This window comes from Archocentrus centrarchus, chromosome 19 (genome assembly GCF_007364275.1).
Source record: "Archocentrus centrarchus isolate MPI-CPG fArcCen1 chromosome 19, fArcCen1, whole genome shotgun sequence".
In the NCBI taxonomy this organism is placed as follows: domain Eukaryota; kingdom Metazoa; phylum Chordata; class Actinopteri; order Cichliformes; family Cichlidae; genus Archocentrus; species Archocentrus centrarchus.
The window spans coordinates 27,278,542-27,302,248 of NC_044364.1; the positions used below are offsets into that span (position 1 = coordinate 27,278,542).

The 23,707-nt window shown below is 42.6% G+C and overlaps 1 protein-coding gene across 2 annotated transcripts in view; it reads left to right on the top strand.

Annotated features, from left to right (window-relative positions):
- skap1 (src kinase associated phosphoprotein 1) overlaps positions 1-23,707 on the top strand; it is a 39,369-nt gene that overhangs the window by 14,974 nt on the left and 688 nt on the right. For both annotated transcript variants that reach the window (XM_030755483.1, XM_030755484.1), the window contains 7 exons: positions 7,204-7,284; positions 7,415-7,498; positions 7,593-7,717; positions 9,702-9,765; positions 11,134-11,310; positions 15,997-16,175; positions 23,398-23,500. In XM_030755483.1, coding sequence (XP_030611343.1) covers positions 7,204-7,284; positions 7,415-7,498; positions 7,593-7,717; positions 9,702-9,765; positions 11,134-11,310; positions 15,997-16,175; positions 23,398-23,490 — 803 coding nt within the window. In that variant the 3' untranslated portion in view covers positions 23,491-23,500. The remainder of the gene's footprint in view (positions 1-7,203; positions 7,285-7,414; positions 7,499-7,592; positions 7,718-9,701; positions 9,766-11,133; positions 11,311-15,996; positions 16,176-23,397; positions 23,501-23,707) is intronic.

Consider the following 23,707-nt stretch of genomic DNA (forward strand, 5'->3'; position numbering starts at 1 on the left):
TGGAAATCATAAGATATAATTTTATTTATTGGCATGATATTTAACAGCAGTGACTTATAAAAATAGTGAGCGTGATTTATATAAAATGGTGATAGGTTTGCGATGTTGGTCCTTTACTAAAATTACATTTAAAGCATTTAAGTGGAGATAACAGGAGCATTTTAAAGCTGCAATAACTGCACGTTCAGAGGGCAAATGCACTGAGTGTTTTTCCCTCCAGGCTGTGCCGGTGATTGCGTTATATCCCTTTTATATCACAGATATGCAGACTCCTCTGTGGGCCCAAACTCCTCCATTGTTGGTATTTATATTCTTATGACTCTTTCCTTTTTTTTGTGTCTGTCAGTGAAGCAGCTGAAAACCATCCCCAGCGATTAGAGGATCATTGTATCTGCAGTTAAGCATTTGAATAGTGGTAGTAAATCTAGAAAAGAGAAATTCAGGGTCGCTGTAGACGTTGCTGATGGCTGCCCAGGGGGAAGCCGATGTCACATAGTAAATTTAGCCCCTTAGTGTCTTTACAGTGGCCGGCCTGTGATGTTCGAATGTAGGCGCAGAGCAAAGCTGAGAATGACTTAACATTTATTCCTGTGTACGGGTGCATACATTTTATTTTTTCAGATATAGAAAAACAGGAACAGTAGATAACTCTCTGTAGATGCGGTCTAGGTGGATTTCCTGAAATCAGTCAAGAAGTGTGATTAAATATTTACAGGAAAGTTTTTATTCAGCTCTCTCGCTCAGCTCTCGAGTCAGATTTGTAATTCGACCTGACCGACACACAAAAAGAGAAATCCCCTGCTTCCATCAAGTATTATTAGACGGTGATACAGCCATGATATAATGCACTGCATGTTTTCTTTGGTTCAAACATATGCATTAAGAGGTTCTAAACATGGTTTATGTATCGATGACTGAAGTCCTAATCAAATCAGGGGGAGGGAAGGCAGGCAGGGAAGACATTGTGCCCTTAACCTCAGTGCCTCTCAGTTTCTCTCCTCCCTTCTGACGGCCGCCTTGCTGGAGGGACTCACCGCGAAGGCCTCCTACTGTAATGAGGAAAAATGTATCAATTTAGCCTGGCGTGTGTGCAGATTGAGCGCCAGGCGGGTGAAGGTGCACCGAGTGAATCCTTTTTCCTAATCAAGGACGGTATCGGAGAGGATTGCGGTCTCGTTCACTTTCGTCTGTGGAATCAGCAGCATTCCTCCCCGCAGCCCCCTCAGGGCCGGGGAGCCTCTCTCTGCCTTCTGTTTCACCTCATCAGCAGAGTTCATGCGAGGGTCAGGTCCTGCCCCCCTAATGCTGCATTCACTGCAATACCTCTTGCGTCGTAAGCCGCTGTGAGAGCACCTCATGCTCAAGCACTAAGCAGAGGAGAAGGAAAGCATATGATAACTTTCTGCCCTTAATTTACACCTGTGTTTCTCGGGGTGGGGGGGGTCACCACTGCACACATAGCTAATCCCAATAATAATGTTGACAGATGCTTTACCTCAAAATAACAAGTAAATACTGTGATCGCATTAAATCACATCAGTGTGGTGTAAATTTGCCAGATTTGACCAAAAGTCCAGTCTGCTGGCAAGTTGCATTAAGAGCATTTATTGATTATAATAGAAATAAACAAACTTTATTTGTGCAGCACTTTCCGTGCCTTACGGAACCCAGTAAAAGTTCTCCCGGTCAGAAATAAAATGAAAAATGCATACAGTTAAAACACGACAACAAAACTTATTATATTTGGGTAATATGAGAATTTATAGGCTGAAGGAAATGATCAATAACCAGTAAGCAGATGTTAATTAATTAATTGTCCCATTTAAAGCTGAAATGTCTCTTGGTTTTATTGTTCATTTATAATAGCAAAACGTATTATTTTTGGACAATATAAGAAGCATTTTTCACTCTTTTGTGACATTTTATAGGGTGGAAACTGACAAAAAAATCAATATTTTTTAGCTACAGGCAGGTTGATGTTCCGGATTAAAGGAAACAAGCAAGCTCGTAATCAGATATTCATTTATTAACTGTCATGTTTGAGGCAAATAATAGTAATAATAGGAGCAAACCTGAGAAGCATTTTACGATGAGGAACAAACAATGAGCAGCTGGTTTTTACTGGTAATTTATAATAGCAACACTCATATTGTTCAAGAATCTAAGAAAGATTTTGGATTTTATAGGCAGTCATCTACAATCAATACACAATCAACATGTTAATAAATATTTAGGGCTAGGGTTGGCGTTCAGGATTAAAAGAAATGAGTGTTATTTAGATAAATTAAGTTCATGCTGAAATGCCAGCCGGTTTTATTGGTCATTTAAAATAGCAAACAATATCTTTGGAAAATGTAATAACCTTTTTTTAAAAAACTTTTTAGGGCATTTTATTAGCCAATGCCATAACATAAAATCTACAAATAATCAACAAATTAATCAATATTTGTTAGTTGCAGGCAGATTGATGTTAAGGGTTTAAAAGAAACAAGCCAATAATCAAACAATGATTAACAAATATTCACATTTAAATCTAGAACACCAGCTGGTTTTATTGGTTGTTATTAATACCATAACTGTGTCTAAAAAACAAAAGGAGTATTTTATGGTGTCCTATAACATGTTATACATCATGGGATTTATCTACAATCAAGAAATAATTGTTGATCAATCAATCGAGCACCGGCAATATTTGTTAGCTGCAGGCAGGTTGATGCTCAGGAATAAAAGAAACAAGCCAATAATCACACAATAATTGATTAAATGTCACATTTAAAGCTGAAATATCTGCTGGTTGTCTATAGCAGTAAAAATAATATCTTTGAACAGCATAAGAGGTATTTTTCACTGTTTCATGACAGCCAATAATTTACAATCAAGAAATAATCAATAAATGAGTCAGACATTGTGAACTCACGCAGTCAAATACAGCAGAAATGAAGAAAATCCCCGTACAAATATAACAGCCACAAAAATACTGTATAACCTGTAAAGCACTACAGTAATAAAGCCCACGCATGAGACACGCTTTCACTTAAATAAAGACAGAGCCGCCACATAAGGCAACTATTATTAGATGTCACAGGCATGCAGTATTGATGGACAGGGGAAATTATTATCAGTTATTTTTAATTCCATGTCTTCCCAAACATTTTTCCATCCCACACTGTGTTAGGATACTCTGCTTCCACATGAAAGTAAGATGTTTTTATGTACCCCCCCCCCACCCCCAAAATAAAAAGCCGGATTAAAGACTGTTTCCTCTCATCGTGTTTCTCTCCAGGCCCATTTCACAGTAATGGTTCCGAGTGGAGCCTCTGAAAGTACTCGTCTCCCTGCTGCGAGCGAGCCCCGCCGCTGCCGTCGCTGTCGCCTCGCGCTCTCAGAGAAGAGACGCAAAGGGGACCGCTCCCTTTGCTTTCCATCTTCTGGAGCGCCATCAACATCTTCAGAGCTTTTTTTTTTGTGTTTTCATAGCATCTTTCTGGCGTTATGACCACCGTCAGATCTAATGTAACATATCAGTCCTCCCACCCGACCATTTCCCTTCATTTTGATTCACTCTCTATCCAGGCTTTGATTGACTTTCAGCCTAACTAAAGTGGATTTTAATGAGAGAATACATTAACTCCCTCTGGTCATGCTAACATAAATCAGCCTTTTCTTGCGGGATCAACTGCTGAGCTCATAACACCATGCTGGGAGAGTGTGAATAACCAAATGAGAGATTGTGGCTTTGGCAAACCGCTGGCAGCTCGTATGCATTGTTATGTATCCCCTCCGACTTGAGGAGGGCAGCAGAACGGAGCAGTCATCAGCACGCAGGTCGGCTCGCTCGTGGAAGCGCTCCTCTGTCAGAATCAATTAAACACATATCTCTGGTCAATTTCTATTGATTATTTCCTTCCATTCTGAGATGGGGAGGAGGGGGCTCGGATCCTCCTGTTCTGATGGCCGCCGAGAGCTGTTAGATTCAGTTAGCCCAGCCAGCAGCAACTCCTCACCTTGATTTACGTAATATGGGATGCGACTCTAACATCACATCTATCTGCTTCTCTTTGTTGGTAATTGCACTCAGCTAAATAGGTTATGCTGAATATCAATAAATTGCCATCAAATTAATGTCAATACCAAAGCTGTGGATGGTGCTAATTAAAACGCAAAAGGGATGAAAATGAAGTCATGGCATTGCCCTGAATAATTGATAACCCAATTTATGATTTTTATGAAAGAGTGCCGTCTGTCTGCGATTTTGATGAGGCCTTAATTAGATGCATTAATGTGTCTCTCTGTGCCTGTACTCAAACTCAAACACCATGATGGTTTTGGAGGTTTTTTTAACGCCCTAAATTACACATTTTCAAATAACATTACCTCTGAATATCCTCTTAAAAAAACCCAAAGAGGTGTTAGTGTGTAATTTTCATTAAAGGAGCCATTGTTAACTCAGGACCAATCAGACTCTGCTTTTGTTTAGGGTGGGATTATGCGGCGTTAGACAGTGAGAGGCTCTGAGGTTGTGCCGCTACCCTGCGGATGAATCTTGAACTATTGTTTCACTGCAGTCGATGTTTGCAGCCGTGTTTACGATTCGTACAGAGGACAGTCAAGTGGAGGTCAGGTCACCTGGCGTTAAAGTGTTAAGCACGCATGAATGTGTAATGTTTATTGACTCAAGTAGATCAGAGTGATCCTGTGTTGATTCTGCACCTCCTCATCTATTAGCCGGGTCGACTTAGGAGATAAATGAAGAGCAAGGGAAGCAGACAGATGAGGGGATTAGAGGTGGGCCGCAACAGGGAAGCAGGCCCAGGAAAAAAATGGACGAACTGCCGGCGGATAAATGAGGTGGAGGAGCATAATGACCGCTGTTTGTTATGATGTACCGAATCAGGTTCTCTTTGACAAAACAGTCCTTAGCACCTCTGTATTTATAGTGTCACCGGTCAGTCCATCCACAAAGGCAGGCTGATGATATGTGAGCGTGTTAGTGCTGCGAGGTGTCTGGGGCTCAGCTCTGGAATGACCCGCTCATCTGTCAGGACCACAAGCCGAAGCCGTGCGGGGTTATCAGATCACACGCAGGTTTGTTGTGAACTTAAATCTCAGCAATGTTAGCAAGCAAAAAAATAAAATCAAAACAATAATAACAGCTTTATTTCGCCCTCGGGAGCCGAGTTATTTAGATGAAACCCGCTGTGAAAAGATGCCAGATAGCAGGTTCAGGAGTGGCCATTCAGCTGGGTTAAATGCCCACTTAGTTTTCTCCTTGTTGGTGATTTTTATGAATGACGCAGAGGTTCCTGTTTGTCTAATGCTGGGGTGGGGTGTGGGGTTGGGGGTGCTCTTTGTTTAAGCCAGAGGAGCCAGTTGTGGGTTGACATGTTTGGTTTTTCCCAGCAGTTAAACAGGCCCTCTCTGAGGGGGATGGACTCCAGGCATTCCCCCTGTCATCGCTGCTCTGAATGGGGTTGTCACACTGACTCGTGCAAATGGTCTTTGAATTGTTCCTGTGTTTCAGACTAAAAAGGGAGCTCCCTCTCTTCCTCTGCTCCTCCAGTCCCCATTGACTAATGAATTCAGAGGAAGCTGAGCTTTGTTTTTGACACGTAGAAAAGCCAGGTACTCCCACTGAAACACATGGTCCGCGAGGCCAATCTGAGGTCAAGTTCCCCTCTAACAGCTTAAGGCTACAAAGCGGGAAAATATTCAGATTTTTCTGTGACAATTTCAACAATAAGTTCAACACGGAGCAGCTGATTTAAACAGCATCTCTGTGGAGAGTTTATCTCATTTAACTGCAACATTGTAACACAGAGAGATCTTAAAGCAGCATCTTAAAGTAGTCTTCAGAACATTTTTCTGTTGATTAGCAGTCTGAAAAAAGTCTGAAAGCTCCAAACACCTCAAGTTTATAATCAGGTTTAACTGCTGGTCCTAAAATGAACATTAATACACAGTGTAATTTAGTGTTTTTACCTGCAAGTTATTTTGTTCCTAAAACATTCTTTTTAAAGGTGGGGTAATATTGAAAAAAATGTAATTATTAATAATAAAATGTGCAGCAATAGCATTGGTAGATCATTAGGCCCTAACATTTAAAACCTTTTTAGCTGCAGGTTTTTCAAATATCAGTGACGTCTAAGTGATGTTCAGGAACAACATCAGAGAGCTTAATCTCCAACATCAGCACAGTTATTTTTCAGCTAAGGCCAAAGTTGATATTTTTGCTCCTTTAGAGTCGTGAGGGTGCAAAACCTCACAGCTGAGGAGCAAATTTTACGACAGTCGGCGTTCCAGAGTTTAAGGATGAACAAACTGATGTGGCCGTGCTTTAAAAAAGATTCTCAAAACTTCCTCAGAGTCACAACATTACATCTTAGTTACATTTTAACCTCACAGGAATATTATTTCAAATACTTCAAAAGCAGTTTGAATATTTGATTAAAATAATGTTAAAAGTTGCAGACAGCATTTTTTAAGCATAACCTTTGATTGATATTTTATTTGGCTGTGAAATGGTTGTGATCAGACTTAAATTAAACTGTTTGCAGTGGATCTCGTTGTATGGTGCTTGGAGCTTATTTTTACAGGTCTCACTGGAAATGTAATGTTTCTGCACGCTGAGGCTTTTAAACCACATTTAGGCATGAAGTGACATCTTTTCAACAACTTTTCACTTTGCAGCCAAATCTCGACATTGCTTAGACATCTGATAAAATCATTTTCACCAGGCTCTTTCTGGGTGGGGTTTACGGGTATCGTTTATCACCTAACTATCATCCTGTCATGTTTAAACTTTGAATTTTTGCGCACTGACGAGAGGGCTGTTCCCTCTCATTAAAATGCAATGTGAGCAGATGAATGGACTGCAGTGCTCAGCAGCACTGTAGAAGTATTGATCCCGGTTTCCTAAAGACTAGCGGGGATGTATTTGATCCACGGGGTTAGAGACTTTATATTCTGCCCTGGGAAAAAAGAAGTCTATGCGTGGCTTATAAGGAGATACTGAGGAAGCAATTAGTTTTGTCAATTAGCTGATTCACAGGAAAAAGAAAATTGCTCATCAAGTCATGTATCAAGAAAAGTCTGATTTTAGCTTCTTGCATGTGATGAATCATTTCTTTTGCTTCCTTGATGTATTTATTTATTTGTTGGTTTTAGACAGACATAATAAGACATTTCATGTGTGCTTGTTCTCAGATGATGAGGATATCCTCCCAGTGGCAGCCCAGGATCTCAACAACATCCTGAAGCAAGGTTACCTGGAAAAGAAGCGGAAAGGTACGAGAACAGATAATTAACAGGCTCGCTGAAAATCCCCATTTGATTTGTACCCCCCCATTTGTTGTGTTTGTGAGTAACTGCTTCTCTGTGGATAATTTTGCTGTGTTTGATTCTTTTTTTTCTTTAGACCACAGCTTCTTTGGCCCAGAGTGGCAAAAGAGATGGTGCGTCCTGAACAATTCAATATTCTACTACTTTGGGAGTGACAAAGGTTTGTTTTCAAATGCCGCCATGCTGAAACATCACAGCTTCATAGGTTTGAAGTGGATATCATCCCACCACATGTTCTCCTCCTCCCCCTACAGATAAACAGCAGAAGGGTTCATTTTATATCAATGACTACACTGTACAGATGGTGTCCAACCTGAGAAAGGACTCCAAAAAGAGTGCCTGCTTCGAGCTCAGTGCCCCCGGCAAACGGCCCTTCCAGGTCGGTATTACCACAGCAAATCTGTGCACATTATTAACTAAATGCATGTAAATGATCAGCAGTTAAAAACAGCAAGCATTTAAACAAAGAACTACACTACAGTGAAATTGTGAAGAATTTAATGGAGCTGACCTGATTTTTCTGCCTGTTCTTTACTAAGTCTTTGAAAGAATATAAAATAATATTTACTGTAGTGCAGGGATGAAGTTTTTTCTAGGTCAGCCCAAAAATTAGCATCGCCCTGGTTCCTTAGACAGAAAGCTGGATAACATCAGTCTGTGGGAAATAAATGTTTATACTTGTTAAAAAAAAACACTTTTTAAAAACTTTTTGCACCATAAATACAGTCATAAGAAGTAAAACACTAACGTTAGGCTACGCCTCACCGACTTCTTGTCACCACTACAGAGGTCCTATGCTGAATCCTCTCACCAGATTTTGTAGTAGTATTTAACCTCTAGTTAAAGAACACCTTAACTGGTACATGTAATAACTTCAAAATCTGTGAGTTGTGTGTGTACTTTCATGCTTTGTGTAGTAAAACATGTTAAAATATCGAAATAAGGTCTGAACCACACCCCCAGCTGCTCGCTTTTGGGATCATCTGGCTCCCTCTCATGCCGCCCCTGGCATTGTCCTCTGTCACACCAACCCTCTGCGTGTCCTTCACTGCATCCATGAATTCCCTCTGTGGTCTTCCTCTTGACTGGCAGCTCTGTACTCAACATCCTTGGTCCAGTATATCCGCTGTTCCTGCTGTGAACATGTCCGAACCACCCGGTTTCATATAACCTGTTCTAAAGGCCCCATTGACTTTTGAGTTCAGGAGACTTGAAGAGCAAAATGTGACTGTCATTTCTGGGTTATAAGATTCATTCTTGTGGTACTTTAAGACTTTTAGGGATTTTAAAACAGTTCTTAAACTTAACTGTGTCTAAATTAAAGCAAAACTGTAATAAAAATAAATTTTAGTACTGAAATGATAAAGATGGTGAATGTTTGAGGTGATTTACAAACCATCAGAACATACTAAAGTTAAAATTCACTCTATGGTCTCTGCTTGTATAAAAGGCTCTCATTCACTCTTTCACACATACCAAGAGCACTAAAGCAGTCGTGCAAGGCGTGACCTACGCATGAGGCCTGGAATCCAACTGCTGACCCTGTAATTAGTAGGAAACCCGCTCTATCATCAGTCACGGCTGCTTCAAGCATTATGAGATTATGTAATACAAACTTAACCAGCAACCTTTATATCATATACACAGTTTTTATGGAAATTTGTCCACTAGGCAAAGAGATTTAAGGTCAGCGTGAGCAGAAGTGTTTTTTTTTTTTTTTATTGCCATGTTTTTTGTATTATCCATGGTTCCGTTATGTTCCTACATTCTTGTTTTTCCTTTTTCTGGACCCATTTGTCTGCCTCTCTTTCAGTTTATTTCCTGTTTTATTTTGAAGGTTATATACTCTGGTGGTTTTCTGTGGTTTTGCTTCCTTCCTTTGTTCTCTTCCCTGCCCTTGTTAATCAGCCCTTGTGTCTGATTAAGTTCACCTGTTTCTTATTTCTTGTGTGTAGTGTGTGTCTTTGTGTTTCATGTTTTCTTGCTGGCACTTTGTGTTTTTTGTAGGATTTAAATGAGCAGTTTTTTTTCCTGCCATTGTTGTGCAGAGCTTTAAGTTTGTAAGTTGGTAATTGAAGAAACCTTTTTGTTAGGTTTGAATCTGTGTAACATTTATAGACTAAATCTTTAGTTCCAGAAATTTATTATAAATATTTTTTCTTCATTCATAACTTCAGTATTATTCAGCCTTAAATAAATGCTTCCTCAGTCACTCCATTTTTAAATAATTTAGAGGTGGATTTTTTTAATATATATGTTCTTTCTGTTTCTGTTCTTGTTAGATAGCTAGAAACAAAACTCAAGGCACATAAATGCACATTTAAAGGATAATCACAATATTATCATTGCCGCTCTCCTTCCAGTTCACTGCCAGTAGCCCTCAAGAGGCCAGAGAGTGGGTGGACCAAATCAATTTTGTACTTAGAGGTAAGCCAGCTTCTCTTTTGTTTACCTTTTCTGACTTATTGCATGTGAGTCATTATGAAAAACCACTCCCTGCTTTGTTTTCCTCTTCTCTCTCTACACAAGACAAATATATACTGTTATTGATAGATAAAAGTCACATAGGTTAATTGGAAAATACAGTTAAAGCAGCATAAATGTTCTAAAAAATGTTCCTTTGTACTAAAGTTTTTTTGTGCTTTCGAGGGGCAGAAAGGTCAGAAGTGCGAGGGAGTTCTTTATCATCTGTGACTCATACGAAAACCGCCCCATCCATCACTAACCACCCAGCCAACACAAGAATCCCAAATCACCTCATTCGACATGTCGCCCGCCATGTCATGTGCACCATCGTGTAGCTCTGGTTCTCCTCCACTCCTCCTCTAATCCTCCTACCGAATTCCAACTTACAGGAAATTGATTGGTAGATGTTCTGGTTATCCTCCAGTGACATTGATTTCTGCTTGGCTGCTGGTGTACGGCAGAGGACCTGATACCCTGTGTTGCAGTGGCCAGTCGCCTGCAATGAGACAGCTCCTCTATCTGAGCGAGCAGTCGTGCCTCGTCTCCTCTAAAATGGGCTCGGGCCGGGCCACTGATTTGCGGGAAGTAACAGACACTCTGCAGTTTGTCTTACTTCCTCCCAGCACAGTTTTTTTTTTTTTTTTTTACTGCAAAAAACAGAGCATGCAAATGATTATTTATCCTATTCACCTTCGAATCCATCTAAGTGTATCACCATGCTTTCCAGGACATTTTGCTTTAAATGCAAGGACAGAGAGAGAGAGGGGAGGGGGGATATGATAGGCAACAAAAGATGCAATTAGATGGGATGCGTCTTAATCAGTAGGACGACCCAGGATGGATATGATAAACAGATGGTAAGCAGGAACCATGGGGGAGATGTGAGAGGGAGAGGTTTCTTATTGGATTGTGGAAAATTATAAAGTGAAAATCGACAACAAGCAATAACTTATTGTATTAACATTTGGTAGATCTGACCTTTCAGATGTGACGATTGGCTGCTTTCCCCTTTGTTTCTTATCCTTTTCTTCTAGGTTTGAGCTGTCAGACAAAATGGAAATTAGAAAGGCTTTTTTCCTGACATTTTAACAACAATTCATTGCTTATTTCAGAAACTTACAGACACTAACAGCTAATGAAAATGATAAGTATTTGCAGCCTGTATCCAGGGCTGCTGTTTGGCACGTGTCTCGGCCCCGTTGTGCAGCGAGGACGCGGCGGGCATTTCTCTCACTTTACCCCTTAATGCATGTCTCTGTCTTCTGTGCCACGCTGTGCTCCGTCTTGATGCTAACACTTTATATCACATTGTTTCTCTGTCCCTCATAGATCTCAGCTCCAGCTTCATCCCTGTCGATGACGAGGAGGAGGAGGAGTACGAGGATACCTATGATGACATTGACGGGGTGGGCACCGATCTCCAACCTCGGCCGACCCGGGCCTCCTTGGAAAGAGGAGTAGTGGGGGAGGAGGACGATGACGAAGATATCTACGAAGTGCTGCCAGGTATGAGGATGTGGTTAGACACACATTCACACAGATAAATAAAAAGGAAAGTGACGCACACACACACACACACACACAACCCCTCATGATACTCAGTCAGACAGTCACTCAAACCCTGAGGGATTTTTGCAGCAAGAAATATCTGCAATCTCTCCCTGCTGCGAAATTTGTGTTGCCAGATGCCTCCAGACTGATCACTCATTTTAAATCAAGCAACACTAATGAGCTTGTCAGCACTGGGTTGCCTGCTGCAGGACAGGAAGAGGAAGATTCACTTACACCTACTCCAAATCTGCGCCCTCCTTATCTCTCTGAACAAGTTACACTGGTGAAATCAGCGAGAGCTGGCTAGTTTCGAATGCTCTGTCACAGACCGTCCAATTAGCTAATGTTGCCAGGCAACAAATGGCTCACAGTTCAATCCACTAAGCAGAGTTTTGGCTAAAATTGCCTGGCAACAGCAATTTAGTTGAAAGGAAGTAAAAACTGCATCTCTCGGAGCTTAAAATAGTTCTGAAGCTCTTAATGTCACATCTTTAATAGAAATTAGAGTTTGACCGACGAGACCCCAGAACTGTGTGTGTGTGTGTGTGTGTGTGTGTGTGTGTGTGTGTGTGTGTGTGTGTGTGTGTGTGTGTGTGTGTGAGAGAGAGACAGTCCCATGGCTACAAGATCCCAAGAAGGACAAAAGGGGTGATCCGATCTTCTCAGGGCCGTCGTCCATCACTCGTTCTATTAGATAAGATACATCAAGATTCAGTTTCACTCAGTGAGTACATTACCTTTGCCAAAATCACTGGTGAGAGGGGAATCAGTCTTCAAACTGTCACGCTGGCGTTCAGAGCCATCTGGGAAGAGGTACCGACCCTGACCACAGATGGCATATCGAATGACGGGCTCTTTCGTTCACTTTCTCACCCCTTCGCTTATCAATCATGCTGCACCTCCCTTTGCTCAGCTTTTACACACTGATTACAGACTCCTCAATAATTATATTTTGGAGTAATTTTCACTGATCAGCTGCCATGTTTGTATTTAGGAACCTTTATCTCTCAGCAAATAGAAATAATTCTTCCTTACATTGATAATTGACATTGACAGTTAGTAAGCATTTTCTTCATACAAAGCACATTTAGTTTTTTTTCCTCCAGCCATAAAATAAACAAATTATTTTATTTTTTAAGTTAAAAAAAGGTGACATTTTTTAAAGCAGTGTATGTTCTTATCTAAAATGAGTGCTTTTTAATAGGAAATAAAAGCAACTACAGCTCAGTAATAATAGGGAATAACACGGTTAATAAAGATGATTATTGTGCTGTGGTGTGTAGCGATCTGTGTGTGTGTGTGTCTGTGTGAGAGAGCGATGTCATGTTATGTTTTCTATAAAGCACTTTGAGCTGCAAAGTTGTATAAAAAGTGCATATAAATAAAGTTTGATTACAGGATAATAAGAGGCCAAAGACAAAAGGAAACGAGCAGCTCGGCTCAGGATGAAGTTGCCTCTGCAGGATGGCATCCTGAACGATATCTGAATCATTTCTCAGTTGAGCTGAGACACACCTCTGCTGAGGTGTTTATGCAGGTCCTCATGTAACAATTTTAGCGATCCTGCTAAAAAAAAGAAACCAGACAAACCAAAAACAAACCGATAACTTCCTTTAAGCACCACAATGAGACCAAGCTGCTTAATGATACTGTTTTTTAACCACTCGTGGATATTTAATTTCATGGGAGTATTTGATTAAACCAAACAGGAGGTGTGATGATTACCCTTTGTTACATACAGGCTAGTATAACCACATGTAGCTTGTATTTATATCAAGCTAATTTCTGATTATTACTAATAATGGGTATGAGCGAGTAGATGTTGCTAAACGTTCCAACCAGTGCTGATCACCAACAGTGACTCATTCCTCACTTGGTGGAAGCGTGCCCCGTGTGCCCGGGTTCGATTCCAGCCGGGGCAATTTGGAGCATGTTATCCTTTTTGCTCTATCTCCCCACCCTCCTGTCATCTGTCGCTATCTAACAAAGGCACAAACAAATTTCTATTTTATTAATTTACAGTCTCGGTTAATTGTTAGTTGCGGCTGCAGCTCCAGCAGATGGAGGCATGCTTCTCTCTGTGATGTAAGTTAACAACATAAACCGGCACTGTTCTGCAGCGCTTTGGTTTGTAAAATGTCACCTGTGACAGAATGAACTGACGTTTAACCACTCGGCCTGAACAGCCTGTAACCACCTCGCGCACAGGTGCTAGTAGAGCCCATATTAGCAGCAGGGAAAAAAGGGGGAGAGGTCTGAACACTATTCAGCTCAAGTTTAGTCATTTAAATCTTAAAACATGTATCCAAAAGCAGCATTTGGCTCTGCAGGCATGCATGGGGATGCCTTTTTCCTTTCGCACACTTGCTGTTATACAAACGTTAATTTTCCCATTTAATCAGGTAGTAGACTGGTCACCAGGAGCATGCCTAGTAATTACTTGGCATTACTTAATAATTACCTATTTTTGTAACCTTTTTTTTAAATTATCCAGGAAGAAAAAACTTTTGTGAGAGTGTCCTGGGCGGAGAGGATAAACTGTCTCCTGTAGGGCAGGAGAAACAGGGAGCTCTTAGTGTTACCCACCATGTTGCCAGTCACCCGGTATTACTGGGAAAGTTTTAAAAGGGACTTCCAGACATGTGTGCCCTTAGTTGGGAATGCAAAGGAAGTCTTACGGTGTCTTATTCTCCAGTTTCCTCCTGATATGTTCCAAGTGCTAATGGCAGCGTAGTGAAGTCTGTCTACTTGCAAACTTGCAAAATGGCATCCTTGACTGCAGCATCCATTTTTAGGCGACGTCAGTTTTGTCGCAGCAGAACTCGGTTGCAGGCAGAATGCAGAGCAGCGGCTGGTATTGGCTCTGATGCTGATGACTGATTTTATTGACTGGAAAATTAAATCACTTTGATATAGGAAGCGCTCGCCCATGGCGGTGGCCTCTCGACGGAACGATGCTCGCAGTCGAAGAGGAGCAAACAAATGTCTGGGCCTGCTGCGAGCACATTTAAAATCTCATTTTTTGATCATTTGGATCATTTGGTGTAGGAAGAAAGTACAGCAGTTTGTACTTTGTGTTTGTATTTTTTTAGAGAAACCGTGATTATCTGTTTGAAGAAAAGAAAACAGCAGAGGAAGATAAAGATGTCCCTCACATATGCATGAAATAAACTTTCTGCATTCAAACTGGACACATAAGCACATATACTGTGTGTGTGTGTGTGTGTGTGTGTGTGTGTGTGTGTGTGTGTGTGTGTCGTCTTTCCTGGAAGCAGAGGTGCAGCCTGTGCTGGAAGGTGGATAGTGTTGCTGGGTTGTGGCATTGCTGTCAGCCTGCTTGTGTTGAGGATGGATGTGGGAGACAGAGGGCAGGCGTATCACCGTGTCACCTCTCAGACCACCGGGTGCCACGCCCCGCAGTCAATGACTTGTCCGCCTCCGCGTGGCTTAAAGAAAAACCTCTTCTTCTTCTTCTTCTTTAACATTTCCCGCCTGGGGTTTAACAAACTGATCCTCATGACAGAGTTCATTCTTGTTAAAGAAGAATGAACAGCTTGTGTCGTGCTGAGATTCATCAGGGATTTGCAGATGATGAAGTTTATTAATTTTTCTGTTTGTCTGGCTCTGTCATTATTTCTTTGCTGCTCATTTCTCTTTAATATGTGAGGCAAAAATTAATTATTTACAAAAAGTAGCTGTTAAAGTCAGGCCTTCTGCAGGTAATGGCTTTTATTGTTATTAAAAAATTCTTTGGTTTCTTTTAGATACTGAAATTAAAATATTTGGGTTCTGAGCAGGGCTGTGCACTTAATCAGATTTTTAATTTAAGTACCAATTTTGGCTTCAGGCAGTTAATAAAGCGAGCTAACTGATATGAAATACTTAAACTGATTCTGTTTAACAGTAATTCTTTTGTTTTGCCTTTCAGCCTCTCTGAAGATTTACTTCTGTTCACGTTAATTTATGTAGTTAGTTTTTGGTTGAAGTAATTAAAATTCAAGAAAATCCACTTAATTATGTGACTGAATGGGGTCAGCCGTGTATTTTGAGTGCATTGCTGTGATATTAGTTTAAAAATGTTTCCTGACACGACTGTTAATCTGCTTCTCCTACAGCTTTCCGTTTTGCAACGTTCTGGTGATTTTTAACATTATAGGCTTTGATTTTATTGTAACATTGTGACGTTTTCCATGTCTGATGGACCGAGAACAACATTCAGAGATAACCTGAAGTACTTGGGGTGTCACCACTCAGTGCAGGCAGGCAGGCTGTGGACAGACTTTAAGGGATATTTGGATAGTGCGTGTTTCAGGCAGTAGATCCCGTCTAAACCAGCTGAATATGGCATGAAGATCCGGTGGAAGGATTAAGAACCAGAATTACTCACATTTGAATCTTTCAGAATATCTGTCATAGATAAAGGAAACAGTACAGGTATGATCAACTAATAAAAGAGATGTATTACTATATAGAAAATAATTTTGTTACTTCAGGGTTAAAAAGACATGTTTCTTCTTTTTTATACATTTAATAAGGCCACTATTTTTGTCTGTGTAAATAATCATGATGTCAGCAGTGACCACAGTAATTATGATCATGATTGTTGAAATAAACTACCCTCTACCTGTTTTGTTTGTTCAGAGGAGGAATTTGCAGATCAAGCTGACGATAGTGACGAGAAGAGCGGCAAACAAGGTTCGCACCTTTCAGCTTGGTCATCAGAATATTCCAACTACTACCAGGGTCTGTGGGACTGCCAGGGCGACGAGTCAGACGAGCTGACCTTCCAGAGAGGAGATCTCATCTACATCATCAGCAAGGTCAGCATCACCATCAGCACAAAAATAATACAAAGGGCCATTTAAACTTTTCTCACAACTCTCGTTTTTCCCCCCCCCCGATCGTCCCTAATGGGAATCCGCCCCCGATTGCACGCTTGACTCGTAGATATAATTACAGGCACAGTTATAGTAGTTTAAGATGGGATGCAGATGTGTAAAATGTGTAATTACTTAAGGGTTAAACAACATCAACTCCAGTAATCACCTCGTACTCATTTATTTCCTGAACGTGCTGATAACATCTCTAAAACCTTGATTCCTCTGTTAGCATCTCTGTGCAGCAGAGAAGCACCAGCAGTGCCACTGTCTGTTCGCGGGCCACTAGGGTGAAGTGCCATTCGGGCGCTGCGTAATGGTGCTGCTGTTCATTACGGGGCCTCTATCACAGGGGTTAATTGAGCAGGCAGCCATGCGAAGCTCTTCCTTTTCTGTGTGACGTGAAACTGCAGGTGAAGCCATCCTGCATCTCAGCTCTTTTCCCTCAGTCTGTTTCCTCGTGTTTTATGGCCATCGTGCAGTTCCATGCAGAGTATCTACCAGAGAAAAGACTGGAAATCGATGGCCTGTAATTTGGCTACTTTTACTTTGCTGCGTACAGGGAGTTGTCTCAGACTGTTGCTATTGGTTGCTTTCAAATTGAATCATCATGTTCTGTGTTTAGACTAAATTATCTGAGGAGGAGAGGTAGGAAGATGGAAGCTTTTTTTCCTGTTAGTAATTATGAGCTAGAGATTACAAAATTAGGTATTCATTGTCATGATTTCTTGCATCTTTAATCACCAGTAGATGGCAGTGAATTTTAATTATCAGTACCTTTTTTTTTTTTTTTTCTTTACAGCAGTTTCAGTGCAGCGGTGCTCTCAGAGAGGTCAGGGTTTTGGATGTAGCTGTATAAATGATGTCAGCTTGTGCTGAAGGAATACGAGCCTCCTGTTTATAACAGCAGATAAAGCACAGGTGAGAAATGCTCCTCACAGAAGATGGACTTATAATTGAGGTTCTTCTGGCAGTGCCAGATTAATGAGATGCCAGCCTCCTCATGTCTGCGTGTGCTGGTTGATGGGGGAGATGTCAAAACAGCCGTGTCCATTTTTCACAGGAATGACAAAGGCAGCGTACTTGGCGAAACAAAGGGGTCCTGGCTCTGGGCTTCAGACCCGCCTCAGATGGGCTCAGCCTCGCTCGCCGTATTACTTTTCACTGTACGCATCAGATTACTGCCCCGCCAAAGACCTTAAAGGCAAAATAAGTCCGGGTCGGACGCAGGAGTTTGCTGTTGTATCTCCCAGTCCTGGTGACAGAGATTACTCTTGTTTTGTCAGGCTGGACTCAGAAGTCATAACATGTTGACGGGCCAGGAGAGAGCGCCCTAACTACCTCCTAATGGACTTAAAGCGAAGGTTGTAAATTATTTAGAGGTGATGCCCGCATGACTTCTGAATGTTTGGTTTACTGTGACGAGACACGACTCCACCCGTGTCCCATTCTGCGTCCTAATAGCATCACATTCCCCTCATGAATAGCATTATTTGGATTATAGCCTGTAATCGCCTATTCATTTTAACGAGCCCTCGGGGAGGGCTGCCCTGTGTCTTCTGTACGTAGACCCCCAGCGGCATTCAGTTTTACGGGGGGAATTCCTAAGGACCCTGACCTCGATGAGTGAAATACGGGCCCTTGGCTAGAACTCAAGCCCGGCGCTTAACGGGGACCCAGGCACACGAAATGGCCGTAATAAAACCAGGGCCCATAAATTCTCTCAGAGGGTGGGAGGCCTGGTTGTCTGTGCTGTTATGTCAACACTGACCATAATTACAAGGTAATAAGGACACGCTCTAAGTGCTAAATCAATGGTGCTAACAAACTGTTATTTTTAAAGCTGCGATGTGATTGACTGCTGAAGTGCAGAATGGGATAGCCACAGGCGTGGTGTCATATGGCTGTGAACTGAGGAGAACATGCCGATTGTATAAAAGGCCCTCATCCATCATTATTGATCTCTCACTTACTGTAAAGTGGGGGCATTTTTACTGTATTTGTGTTTTTTCCCCCCCTTGTGTATGTGTGCGTGTGTGTGTGTGTATCGCTGACAAAGTAAATAAATTAGAAACCTCACAACTCATATGAATCCCATTAGTTCAACAGAATTAATCTCGCAGACCGCGCCGCCTGGTTTCAGCGATGCCTAACTCTGCCCTGCGCCGATGCTAAAACATGAGGTAGAAACGCACGCTCAGATCCATCATGTGGGGGTTTTTTTCCTTTTTTTTCTTTCTTTCTTTTTTGCTCTGGCATTTCATTTCTGAGAGCTTGCATTTTTCTGATGCACATTACGGCTTTACGCTGGCATTTTAGCGCGCCGTGACAAATAAGAGTGAGCGCAGGTCTTTTTTTGCAGTATCTCCAGTTTTAGATTGAACTTGTTGAGATGTCTCAGTCACATCAGGAGCAGTGGAACAGCATCATCGCTTCGCCTGCATCATGCAAAGGGATATTATTGGTCATTTATTGTTCCACTTCTCATTGACACATGTACTACCTGTGTACTTTGTCTAAACCATAAGATGCATTCTTGCCCTCTAATTTATGTGTCCGGAATCAAAAGACGTGGGCTCTACAGGTCAGCTGTCACATTCCTGTATTCCCACAGGCACTCATGGAGAACGGCGGGATGGAGTGGGAAGAGATTTATGGCACAAACCCATCCAGGGTCCTTAAAACTCTGGCAAGTGCTGCCCCTGCTGCTGCCGCAGCCGCCTCGCTTCCTCCATCCTGTCCAACCAAAGCCCAGAGAGAGGGCAGCTGGCCAGCCAATCGGCTGCAGCTTTGGCCAAAGTGTTCAGGCTGTTAGAGACAATGAGAACGTAGACACCACTGACACCTAGTGGTGGTTTTTAGTCCTTTTTTTTTCGTGACAACTTTTACAAACATTGAAAGCTGATTTACAGCCGTAAAGACTTTGTTGAGGATTATAGTCCCGCAGAATTCGAGCTCAGATATTCAAAATTGTAATAAAATATTCCACGTTCTGTTCCTGATATTTCCTACGAATCCTTTCTGGCCCACTGCCCTCAGGTCAGACTGACTGAAAGCACGTGAAGAAAAGGAAAAGTGGTCAAACAGTCAGATGGGAAAAGTCAAGCAAGGGAGACAAAGAGGAGGGGATCCCTTTATTCTTTTGTGTGAACCCTGCCCCCCTCTCTCCTTTTCGCTGTCACACACCCATTTAAAGACCCCTAGCTGCTATTGTGACCATAGACACCAAGACGCTATAGACAGGCAGAGACATCCTATTTACTACCCAAAGTAGCAGGGGGTGAGTCTGGGGTTTGGGGTCATGCAGGAGGCAGCGGTCATCCCCCGGTCAACTACAGTAGGTCATTATTCAGCCCGAGCCAATAGCCCAGAACAGCGTCCGAGCAGCCCACCCCCCAATCCATTCTGCTTAATTATTATAAATGAGGGGCGGCGTAAACAGCCATCATTACAGACACTCAGTGGCATACACAAATCCACTTTAAATTGCTATTAAGTTAAGGAGCTATCTGTAATCCCAGGCGTGCATTAGAAAGGAGCGAGTAGGTTTTCTTTTTATTAAATCTCATCGTCCCTGAGATATTTTCAGACGGTCTCATGCTCTGTCATGTTTCCAATTTGAAGCCAATTCACTGATTTAATTAAAAGCCCACTTGGAAAAAAAAGGACACCAAGTAGCCATTTCCATCTCTGGTTAAGCCCGGTTATCATGCATGTTTCCGAGTAGAATGATCACTCTCCCCTGAAGTTTCAGGTGTTATCACTTGTGAAGTGTACCTGTGTGAGGAGTGAGGAGGGGCTCGTTAACCTGATAACAGGTTACAGATTGCGTGCTTGTGCCTGGCCGAGGTGTCCATGTTTCTTTATTAGGGTCACCAGTGATGGAAGAACTGCAGAGGGCTGCAGAGCATCCAGTGCGGAGGAGAGCAGGGAATAAAAACCTAGAGGATGCAGGCGGAAAGGTTGCTACAGGAGAGATGTGGAAGAGAGGAAAAAGACGAGGTGGAGGAGGGGGTTGGAAATGGGGAAGGAGGGAGGGAGGGAGAGATTGTAACACCCAGGCGGCGGGTTCAGCGGCAGGGCAATGAGAGACTTCCTGCGCTCCATCATGCCCAAGGCCTGCCTCAGTCAGCTGGTGGCCGAGGAAAGATGCCTCATGTGTCAGGCTTATTAGCACTCCCCCTAGTTTGTATGCATTTGGGATTGTGTGTGTTTGTGCATGTGTGTGTGAGATGAGAGAAAAACATGTGTTCAGCATCCGTGCAGAATTTTACCCCCAAAAAGGTGATTTTTTTTTTTTTTTTTTTTCTGACACAAACATTAAAGATGTGTTTTGTTTAGGTGGATAATGGCGGCGTGACACGACACCTGCCTTCGCCCACCGCCCTATCTCGCTGCAGCCAGCCAACCTCGACTCACCTTGTCCCCGCTTCCAGGCTCGGGTAGCTGTCAATCCGTCCTGCGGGTCGGGGAGCCGTGAGCGATGGGCCTATCAGAATGCCACCATTAGCCAGCCCCCTGAGTGGTAAATAAACGATCGCCCCGGTATACTGCAGGTGTTGTCATGGCAACCCACTCGCAGTGCCAGCCCCGCCCACACCCATTCCCCTGCTCCTCTTGGTGGAGGAGTCACCGGGAGGTCAGCGAGTCGACGTGCCGCAGCCGCCACGACACGGCGCTGTTTGCCATCCCCCACCCACACACCCTTCAATCTGTGTCCAGGTTGCAGCAAACAGCCTCGGATACGTGCCACCTCTCACAGTGAAAACCGCACGATTCCCAGGAGGCACACCCTCAGGGAAAACTTAATTTCCCCTCACAGGGAACATCTTCCATTTTAGTCTTGCAGCAAAGCCAAATAAACCTTCATCTTTGCCCCATTTCAGAGTTTCACACTCAGAGAGAAATCTGCCTAAAAGACAGAAACTGGGGAAACAAACAGAAGGAGGGGGGGCACTGAGGAGTTAGCCTAGTTTTTGTCATTCGGATAATTTACTCTGCAAGCCTTTTGGAATGTCCCTATTACAGCAGGTGTACTCTGGATGAACCCATTTCAAGTGTGAGGAAGATGGACTCTGCACGCCTGACAGACTTCCACCGCCATTGGCACCCACTCTGTGATGTAGCAGTTGTATTAAAATGGCGGCGCTGATAATCCAAAAGACCTTTCTCAGGGAGAATTTGAGACCGACTGCACAGATGGGCCGCGGAGATAAATAAAACTCTCTGTCACTACGGTTGGTGGAATAGTGCTGCGACGCCCCCAAGGGAGAGAAAAACTGTTTCGCTCCCTCTCTCCGATGCCCCCCCACCCCCGTCCGTCTGTCTTCCCTCTCCTCCTCCTCTCCTCGCGTTCTCTCGAATGGGAACCGGAGCCAGCTTTCCGCAACCGGGCTTTTCCCTCCACAGTCTTATGGGGAGCATAAAAAGACCATTTTGGCCTAACTTTCCCCTACGTTATGAGCTCAGACACAGTGAACTGTCAGTTTGACAGCGAGCCAAGCACACTGGAGCATCCCAGTCAGAGCTGTCAGAGAGGTTTGCAGGGGGAAAACGATGAGGCCTGGGTGGACAATCTGCTTATTGTGGGTACCTGTTTGTGCTGTTAGAACACTTGAGCCTTGTGGTTTATTACCGCCTAAGCGGTTCATCCATCCTCGCTGTCCAAACACCGCTCATTAGCTGCAGGCCTCATTCCTCTGGCTGCAGAGAGGTGTCAGGGCCGGATGATGGGCTGAACCTCCTACACGAGGCCTTTCATCATGTCAGGAGAGTGCGTGTGAACCAGAACCTGAATCTGAGGCGTGCACTCGGTGGAAAAACACCAATTTATTTTACATATATGTCTGCATGTATGTGATAAAGTGTCTGCGCGGTCGCTTCCAGTCTGAAAAAGAGGAGAGATGAGTGGTTTTCTGCTCCAGCAGGGCGGGAAAATGCCGGCCGGTCTTCCTGGTTTCTTTCCAAATATTGATCCAGTACAGATGTGCTCGTAGCCCAGCTGCTGTGATCAGGTGATCATGCAGCGGTTCACTCATGAACCAAATGCTTGAAGCAGATTGAATGAGAGGTTTTGTTATTTCAGCGTGCTGTGTTCCCTTCGTATTCATATGCATCAGTTAATTTTGTCCCATGAGTGCTTAAATTTGATCCAGCTTAAATTTCACCGATTCTTTCAGCTACAAATAAAGATTTTTTAAAAATTCCTGTATTTTCAGACAAATTTAACCCACAATAGCCAAACTACAATTTCAGCCAATTTATTAATTTTTAAGGCCAGATTTTAGCCTCAAATTAGTCTGCATAAATCATGCTTTTACCTTTTTTTTCTAGGATATTTTCTTTCAGTTCGGCAAATGAAAAACCAAATCATTTATGGAGTTTCTTATCTACTAATAACTAAGATGGCTTTTTACTGACAGTAAACCCTTCAAACTGATGTTGATTAGCTAATTAAACCAATTAATAGCTTGTGGTGTGTTTCTGTTTTTTTAAAGCTATATTATTGAGCTTCTGAAATGTCCATAAATAAATGCTTTAATTAGAAGTAACAAAAATATTTGTTCCTTAAAAAAAAAAAGAAACCTCTAAACATGGTTGTGTGAAGTTTTTGGGTACAGTGGATTTAATCGGTCACCTTCAACCAGCATTTCAGTTTTTTCTGTACACACACGTGAAATAGTCCTTTTTTTTTTTTTTTTTTTTTTTTAAATCATGGTAGAGAAATGAAGCCTCGTTATAATTATTCTGGGGAAACGGGCCAGCTGTGGTGATGGCTTTGGAGCAGTTAAAAAAAGCTGTTTTATTGGAGACACTCGCTGTCTAGATAGCCTTGTTTACCGTTTGCCTCATTTTTTAATGAAAACCCTCGAGGCTAATATACAAAAAGTGCCTATTAGAGTACTGCACATGGCTCTGTGTGGATGGGATCCACGCTTGCCTGGATTTCCTGTGCCACAGTTGACTTTAAGCATTTGTAACCTGATAGTTTTTGTATTTCAGTGCGTGTTAAAAAAGGTTTGAGGCCACAAAGAGCTGCAGTTAAAATCATTCAGATGGTTCCTCGTGTTAAACGGTGCATCACATCAGATTTAAGGTGCCTGATCCTCCTGTTCCTGGACCCCCTCGGAGTCTTACCGCTCTGTGTTTCTTCTTTTGGGCCCAGGAGTACAACATTCACGGGTGGTGGGTCGGCGAGCTAAACGGCACCGTGGGCATCGTCCCCAAGGACTTCCTACAGCCTGCCTACATCCTCTGAGCTCCAACAGGTACCGAGGCACCCTCTTATCATCAGCATTATGGACCATTACTGTGGCCTAATACACAGAAACGGTCCCCCTGGTACTCATCCAGATTACCACTGAGGTATATGCAGTCGTTGACCTGCCATTTATGGCATCTGCTGGCTGGAAGAAGTACTGCATAAAGCAATCTGAGTGCTGCAATGGGCAACGGGCGAGGATAAATATATGCAA